At 38.4% G+C, this 8,600-nt stretch overlaps 1 protein-coding gene across 1 annotated transcript; it reads right to left on the bottom strand.

Annotated features, from left to right (window-relative positions):
- Positions 1–1,113: 1,113 nt before the first annotated feature.
- On the bottom strand, positions 1,114–7,605 carry LOC104519635 (insulin-induced gene 1 protein; the record flags this gene model as incomplete). Its single annotated transcript, XM_010165055.2, has 5 exons — positions 1,114–1,965; positions 5,232–5,331; positions 5,817–5,983; positions 6,974–7,098; positions 7,513–7,605. Coding segments are annotated over 5 exons (515 nt in total), but the record flags the coding sequence as incomplete, so codon positions are not given.
- Positions 7,606–8,600: the final 995 nt, after the last annotated feature.

Raw genomic sequence — 8,600 nt, 5'->3', positions numbered from 1 at the left:
TATAATGTTTTGAAATTGTTTTCAAACTGTCTCTCCAGCAGGTAGCTTCTTAAAACAGCTGAGCTGACACAGTCCTGATGGGAGAACCTAATTTCTTCAAGTAGTCCTATAAAATGTGATTATTTAGGTTTTAAACATTTGAGGAAGGATCTTATACCAATGAAATTACTCTTGATTTACACCAAAGCAAGATTAGAGTTGGGGTCTGCTCTGTAATACAGACTTTGTGCTAAACTTTTCCTGCTACAAAAAAAGCACAAGCAGCAGTTATAGCATTCCCTTAGAAGAGTGAAAACAGCCAGAACACTGCTACCTGGCCTCACCATCTTTTTTGATGGGTCAGACTTTTAACTGATGCCTCTAACTATATGTGAAGCCATGTAAGATTGGAAATGAACACAAAAATAATTGCATAATACAAAAAGGCAAATCCATAAAAGTTTACAAGTACACCATAACCACAAAATTGGAGTATTTCTAAAAATTTGGATTCAATGAAAGACACAACAAAACTAGCTTTACTAGTTAAATAAATTATTGCTCCATTTGACTCCATGCAGCATTGAAATGAACTCAGAACCCTTTTCTCTTTAATCTCTCATAAGAAATGATCAATATTGAAGAGAACACAAGGCTCAGATTTACTGTACATTGCACTTCAACTTTAAGACCTAATACTTGCTATTTAGGTCTCCTGTGGTCTAAGCTATCAAATGAATACGTTGTGCTCACCAGAACTAAGTATTAAAACACCAAATGTTTAATATAGTGACATAAGCACTTTTTTTTTTTTTTTAAGAAGGCAATCACAGATTGCAAGTTCCATAGGGTTGTGAAAAAACAAGCAGTGATCTCTTTCAGAAACTGAACTGAGAAAACAAGCTGTTCACTATTCTTCACATACAGTTTAAATCATATTTTAGGCCTGCTTCTGTTTCCAATCACTTCAGTCAAAACCCTGACTCAAACAGAAGCAAGATCAAGGACAACTCTAGGAGGAAACTGCAGATATAAGGAGTTGGGGGCACAGACAATGGCCAAGCAATGGCCTGCAATGTACGTTTTTTCAGTGATGCCACACATTTATGATATCCAAGACCTCCTTCAGTGAGATACTGAAGCATATGTCTACCATTAAGCAGGAGTACCCACACATAAATTTCTTAGTGAATTGGGGCCAGAACTTGATTCTTGCAAATCTGACTGCAAGCTTCCGAAGTAATGAAATTTCCAGTCAGAACTTCCTGATAAAGTTCACATTAGAACAAGATTGTCTCCAGTGTTCATCTATCATACTGAAGTAATTTAGAAATTCCAAACTAAGTGACTTCAACTTTTCGTCCCTCCAACCCTCTCCACCGTCAAAGACAAACTTAATGCAGCATTACAAGTAAGGGCATGATTCCTTCATAAGACTCCTAGAAGCATTAGTGCAATGCCTTTGATCTGTTTCGATCACTCTTATTTTCAAATAACCCTATTTTTTAAAGATTTGGATAAATACTATTCCTATTAAACCATACATCATCATTGTTAAGCACCATCAATCTGCTTCCTTTGGGCACTGATACAAGAGCCTGTAATTAAATTTCAGTTTCAAGGCTTTAAAATATGGCAGCTGCTTCAATAACTTACAGTGGAATCTAATACTTGGAAAACTGCCACTTAGCCTGATCAGTTGTATACAACTTGGTGTTAAACTCTTCCAGAGAACAGCCATACGCAAATGCTTCTGCAGTAAATCAGGGTAAGATTTCAAGATAAGCAGTTAATTTCACTTGGCTATTCTAAGAGTGGATTAATATTTTTTTCCACAAGTCATTTGTGCAGTGAGCCCATAGAGATTATTTTTTCTAAATAATCTTCAATTTAAAACAGGGACACATCTTTGTAATGTTGCTTTCCCGCTGGCACCGTGCTCTCGTCTTCAAAGACTTAGTCATTGTGTGGTTTCTCTGGAATACCCTATGGATAAAAAACAACAAACACATGTTATATTTTAATGCCATCTGGTAAGTGACTACATTATGCACTATTTTCAATGATTAGTCAACTAGCTTCAGTTAGGCTGACAAAGACCTATCAGACATGGCTTCTTGTAAAAGCTCAAAGACATGCTCCTTAAAGGTGGAGAAAAAAGTCACTGTGGGTCTGTGCTGCCTCAATTAGTGCATCTGATAAATCCATCTACCAATCACACTGTTTCTTGTAAGATTTCATTACCTTTCCTCACTATCTCAGTTTATTTCTTAACAGAAGATGCACAGTGCTTCACTTATTGGGTATTAATTCAGGTTGTGTTTTTTTTGTTTTTTTTTTTTTTTTTTTTTTTTTTTTAACAGCCCTCTTAGAAACTGTCTTCAAGTATAAATTACTTTATTTTCCAATCAAAGCCTGGTATCAGACTTACTCATTTCCTTCCAAGTCTCTTTTCTAGTAGGAAACCCTATAATATGTCAGTGTAAGAAATTTAACCAACTTTTCTTTAAAACAAAGCTTGTAATATGTTCTTATTCTAGAGCCAAAATGTATTTGCAAGTACTGAATGTATTCACAGTTCCGCAGCCTTAAGCAGTAGCAAAGAATAGATATTTGTGAAGTCCAGGTTCTGAATACCACCCTAGTTTGCCAGATATTGAGAATGATGGTTACAACTCAAAATGAAGTGTTGCCATCTACTTAACCACTGATTGAGCGACTTTAGGTGTCATAATAAGCAGTGAAAGTTGATGGCAGCATCAGCACCTTCACCTTTTCTCTTGAAATCAAGCTATTAAAGAAAATGTTGGATTTCACACTCCAGCTTATAGCAAAAAAGAAAAAAAAACCCTCCACAAACAAATAAAATCCAAAACCTTCTGCTAACAGCAGGTTTGTTTAAAGGTAACACTGTACTTGGTTACTGACAAATGTAAGCTCATTTGAAATCTGGTGACTGAAAAGCAGCCAGCAGCTCCCAGCTACCGTTTCTCAAGATGGGAGGGGATGTCTCAAGGACACTTCTCATACTACTTCTTATTTCTTTTCTAACAGCAAAAGCTAGGCATGGGCTGAGGAAGAAACAAGGCAACTTTACTCCACTGAAGTATTTTCCACAGGTGTCACCTCTATAGATGTGCCCAGAAAATATCTCCTGTTTGATCTGCAACTGTCACATGCAGCCAAACAACTCAGGGACTACAGGAGAATATAGCTACAAAAATAACTGGTTTATTCAGGTTTAGTTTAAAAAATGCATTATTCCAGCTTCTTGCCACATTCACAATGGCTGACAAAATTGACTGATGTTTTTGAGTCATGTCTAAGAAGAAAAACCTCGTAGACTGGATGCTACCATTCTGTTTTAGAAGTGGAATCCTTTGAATTTCCAGCATTGAATGCTTCATTGACTTGCAGAAGCGTTCCTATGAAAATGTTGGGCTTCTCCAAGTTTTTACAGACAAAGTAGTGGTAACGTAAGACACATGAGAAGATACTTCTAAATAACCAGAACAGAACGCTTTATCTTGCCAGCTTCCCTCTGTCTTTGTAAGGAAGATGACAAGACTGACAGGAAAGTTGCAGGCAGGAGCCAGACTGATTTTAACAACCTTCAGGTGAGATGCCAGGTAAAAAGAAGTCAAAGGAAGAAAGAAAAAATCCTATGTGCCTATATTTGTTTTATCTCTTTCTTCTTTAAGGCCCTCTTCCTTTGCTTTTTAATATAAAAAGTGTAGCAACTGGAAGCACTGCATACACCAATATGAAATATGGAACTGTAGCATATAAATGACTTATAATTTTATTCTGAGACTCTGCTTGCAATAGCAAAGCAAAGCTTAAATAAAACTATATTAATCTGTCTTTTTCACCTGATGTAGTGGCAAATTTAAAAAAGATAAATAACACCCTCTCTTCCCCCCTACATGTAGTCCTAAGAAAAAACACATGCAGGTAGTATATACCACTGGGATTGAAGGGGGAGTAGTGAGCTTGTATTTTAAAGAACCTCAGAGCAAATCAAAATTGATGGTGAAGTTAAGATTGTGACCATGGTCCCAGGAAAGCTGTAATCTGGTATCGTCAGCATGAAAGAACAAACTCAGGAACAGAAGTATATTTTCCTCATTTTTCTTTTTAAGCAGCATTTTCTACAAGAAGTTACTGTTAATTTAGTGTAACTGAGAAGCAATACTAAAGAAATTTATCTTTAATGCTGGCCAGTGGTGATCAAGCAACATGGCTCACTTCTCTAGCTTATCTGCCAGCCTGTTCATCTGCAGCATCAAGTTCAGACTATTCACATAAGAAGTCTATTACCATCCATTCACTGGGTTAGCAAGGCTAGGCAGAAGAAAGAGAAAGACTCTCCAAGGAAGAGTGTTACCTTTAGACTAATCTCTTCACTCACTTGTGTTTCAGTGCCAAAAAGCAGCTCTCCCCCTTACTAAACAGTTCAGAAACAAATATTTCAGGAACTTCCAAGTCTACAAACACCCTTCCTGCAGTAAAAATTAAAGGCACCTAAACTACAACAGCCTTAAAGAAGTGAAATACTTGAAGGATGTTTTCCAGGATAAAGGACTTAAGTAGCAAAGAAGACAGAAGTTAAATCATGACAGTATTAATTACTATCTGTCATGGTCAGAACACTTTTCACAACCAAGCCTTAGGCAGATGTGCAAGCATACAACCAGGTTTACTCTTAAGTATGCTACAAGGAAAAATTACTTAAGAACCTAGCAAATGAGTAATTTATACTATTTATCCCATATATGGCATGATACTTGAACTACATATTAAGTGGCCAGAAAGAGCATATTTGATTCTAGAGTGGTGGAATTTAATGCCTTATAGTGACATTTCCTTTCATCTACATAACAAAAATTCTTTACTGCATAAATAATTAGAGAAATCTGTGTCTCAGTTTTCTAGCTATCTTGGAGATTAATTCAAAGTACTGATGGAGCAGGAGTGATTACAATTCTCATCAGAAGTGGCATACAGATTCCAGTCTCATTTAGGCTGTTGCTGGAAGAAGTTAAATACAGAAGATACTCAAACACTTACTAAGACAATTCCCACTCTACTGGCAGCACAAGTTGTACACTTACATTTCAGCTCTTGGCAAGGTATCTATTTATCTCTGACAATTTCTGAGTCATACCCTTAAAGGCATAGTTTGTTCTTGGACTAACAACAAAGGAAGGTATTTGGATTGTTAAAGGAAATGCTAATTATATAGTAATTACCATAGCCAGTTGGCGTCCTATGTTTCCTACAGTCACACCTCCTGAGAAAAATATACATGGAAGCCAAGAACGGATGTAAAGAAAATCTGGGGAGGTATACCTGGTAAACAAAAGGAAGTAAGTTAGAAACAAGTTCTTATCATGACCTTACATACTGTTAACAAGATGCTATACATTTCCCTTCCTGGGCCCAAATGAAAAAACAAAACCAAAACCAGTAACATAGGAGAAGAAGTTGGGAGATCTGCTAACTTAATAAACTTCTAAAATCCAATGGCTTAGCCAGCAAGGTTTAGAAATTCTCTCTCCTGAGAGCCAGTTAATGATATATCAAGCCAGCAGAAGTTCAGTTTGCTGAGCTGTTACCATTTCAACATATGTCCCAATTAGTCTGCTCCCCACCCTCTACCCCCAGTTCTTAATCTGATCATTTGGAACAACTGGACAATTACCTGGCTTAGACAAACAAAAGGTCTTATATAAGAACATGCCAGATATGTTAATAACTAAGTTCCAGTACATGTGCACTCCTGTTCTTAAGTTACGACAAGAGAGTTGAAGTAGTATTTTAAAAGCATAACTTACTGATAAACACCATTATATACAAGAAACTGGGTTATCAGAGTTGCTACAAAGGCTATTGTAATTCCAAGTCCAAGACCGCTTCTTGAACGATCAAACGTCCACCAAAGACCCAGTGATAAGGCTGCCAGAGTCAGGGACAGCTGGACGTTGTTTGCAAAGTCTAGTTTCTGGAAAAAGATGTTAAGGACAATCCTTTTAAGTCTGCAGACATCCTACTGCTGAAACTGAACAAGGGAGAACTCAAACTGCAAGTGAGCATGATTCTGTATCTCTGAATACAAGACATTAAGGATCTGGTTTTCAGACCTGCTCAGCAATCATAGAATCATGGATTGGTATAGGTTGGAAGGGACCTTAAAGATCATCTAGTTCCAACCTCCCTGCCATCAGCAGGGACACCTTCCACTAGATCAGGTTGCTCAAAGCCTCATCCAACCTGGCCTTGAACATTTCTAGGGAGGGGGCATCCACAGCTCCTCTGGGTCATCTGTGTCAGTGTCTCACCACCCTCACAATAAAGAATTTCTTCCTCATATCTAATCTAAATCAACCTTCTTCCAGTTTAAAGCCATAACCCCTTGTTCTATCACTACCTGCCTTTGTAAAAAGCCCCTCCCCAGCTTTCTTGTAGGCCCCACAGCTCTTGCTGACTTTGACTGGAGTGTAAATGCAAAGGCAACATCAATTTTTTTCACACCAAGTATTCTAAAGAATACTTTATATTGTTACATATTTAACTTGATGGATTTTTGTCTGAAGTAACCCAGCTGTCCCTGCAGATTTAGGATTTCTGCTCAAACCATCATTATTCAACACAAAGAACACTCTCACTGAACAGTTCAGTGTGCCTCACTAGCTAATTGTGTTAAGGATTAGATGTAGACAACATACAGATTAAAATAACACAACTTATACTGTTAAATCAGACATACTATGTCTATCCCTCCACCCTCCCTGAACCTCCCCAACTACTTTTAAGTGAACTGTGTTATCTATCTTAACTAACTACTGCAGTGTACTGCAGGTCTCACAGGAGTCTGTGTCTCTGCCAGTAATACCATCCTTACCTTTGTAATTCTCTGATGTGAATGGGAGAGACTGTTTCAGGACAACAGACTAAGCACAGGGAACAACAATGTAAACTAGTTGAAGGATACAGCACTTGCATGATTAATGCCAACGAAAACTGCGATACATCGCATGACGCTGGCCCACTCTCTCTTGAATTTGTGAGGCTCCCCAAGGTGGCTGTCAATGCAGGGGTACAGCAGGCCCACGACAGCTGCAAGAGAAGTAACACTACTTGTACTAAATGTTGTTATACAATGATTATTGCTTCAATATTTCTAAATATTAGTTTGGCAAATAAGTGCTTGACAAAGTAGCGAGGTGCTTATGTTACTGTATGCTTGATATTAAAAAAAAGACAATTATTACCACCCCCTTTAGCAAAGCAAAAACTCCCACTCTAACAAGCAATGTTCTGTTTGAACCTTTACAGCAGAGATATATATTGTGCTGTTAAGGTATCTGACTTCAAGCTCCTTTCTTTTCCCCCATGAGCACACCTCATTTGACATCCTGAGCAGCTGCTTGTTTTGTACCAGTAAATAACAAAGCATAACAAAAAGCTTAATTACAGTGAGGAATGGAATATGTGTTTATTGCTCATGTGCAGGGCAGACAGTTTTATGACCTTTAGTCATTAGCTGTGAATCAGATCCTGAATTAAACATTTGCCTGGACTCAGAAGTTTCTTGGCAGAGCTGCTTCCTCTCCTTCTGTTGGGCTGTAAGTCAGCCTGTGCTGCCATCCAAGTCAGATGAATTTTGATACCAAAGAGAAGCAGAGCTGAACTTAAAAAAGCAGCTGCCAACTGTCGTATTTATATCAGCGAAAAAAAACCCTACTCATACTTTTAACCAGACAAAGTTTTTATCATCATATGGCATTTTCTCAGCCTTATCAATTTGCAAATTGGTTACAGAAGAAAAACATGGGCTAGTATTAGCTCAGCTGCTAACACAAACACTAGGTGAGTTTCGTTATTCTAAGCCTTGCAACTCCATGTGTTATCACCAACTCCAGGGTCAGGCTTGCTGTTTTAACTGTGTGTAACATGCATGTTTCATTCCTTTCCTAGCCCCCTTTTCCTTTTTCCCTCCTTGAAGTCTTAAGAGGAATAACTTCTATATTAAGAAGGCTACAAGACATACTATTCTAAGAAAAACATATGATCTAACGCTGACACGGTTTCATTACTCTGATGCCAGCTACCAGGACTTTTACCTGATGATAACAGCTAAATGCCAAAGTTTAATCCAGCTGTGACAGGACTAGGAGAATTGTCACCAGAACTTATCTTGTGGCAATCGCTTTTTACTAGGCAGTTTATGGCTCATTCAGGTTTACAGTTTGTCATTCATACTCCCTTACTATGATGTACAAACAGCACGTGACAGCATCACCGCATCAAAAATAAACACACATGGGTGAGTTGTTTAAAGCACTTCCAATGCAAATTCAAAACAAAAATGATAATAGTGGGTTGATTTTATAGGGTTTAACGCCTGTTTAGTGTCCCAACCCTTCACTAAGGCCTTGCTTTATCCTGACAGGGACAGGAGGGTGCGGCCCGGGTTTTCTGGGGTATTTTGCGGTGCAGCCCTAGGTGGGGTGACGGGTGTGGGTGGGGGGGGGTGTCTGTGTGTGTATGTGTGTGTGTGTGTCCCGGGGCCGCACGTGACTTCCTTGTTTTGGGCCCCGCCCGTGGCCAGTTCGCGG

This window comes from Antrostomus carolinensis, unplaced genomic scaffold (genome assembly GCF_000700745.2).
Source record: "Antrostomus carolinensis isolate BGI_N321 unplaced genomic scaffold, ASM70074v2 scaffold18710, whole genome shotgun sequence".
NCBI lineage: Eukaryota > Metazoa > Chordata > Aves > Caprimulgiformes > Caprimulgidae > Antrostomus > Antrostomus carolinensis.
Note: the sequence above shows the minus strand (reverse complement) of the source record. Positions and strands in the feature narration are given on the sequence as shown.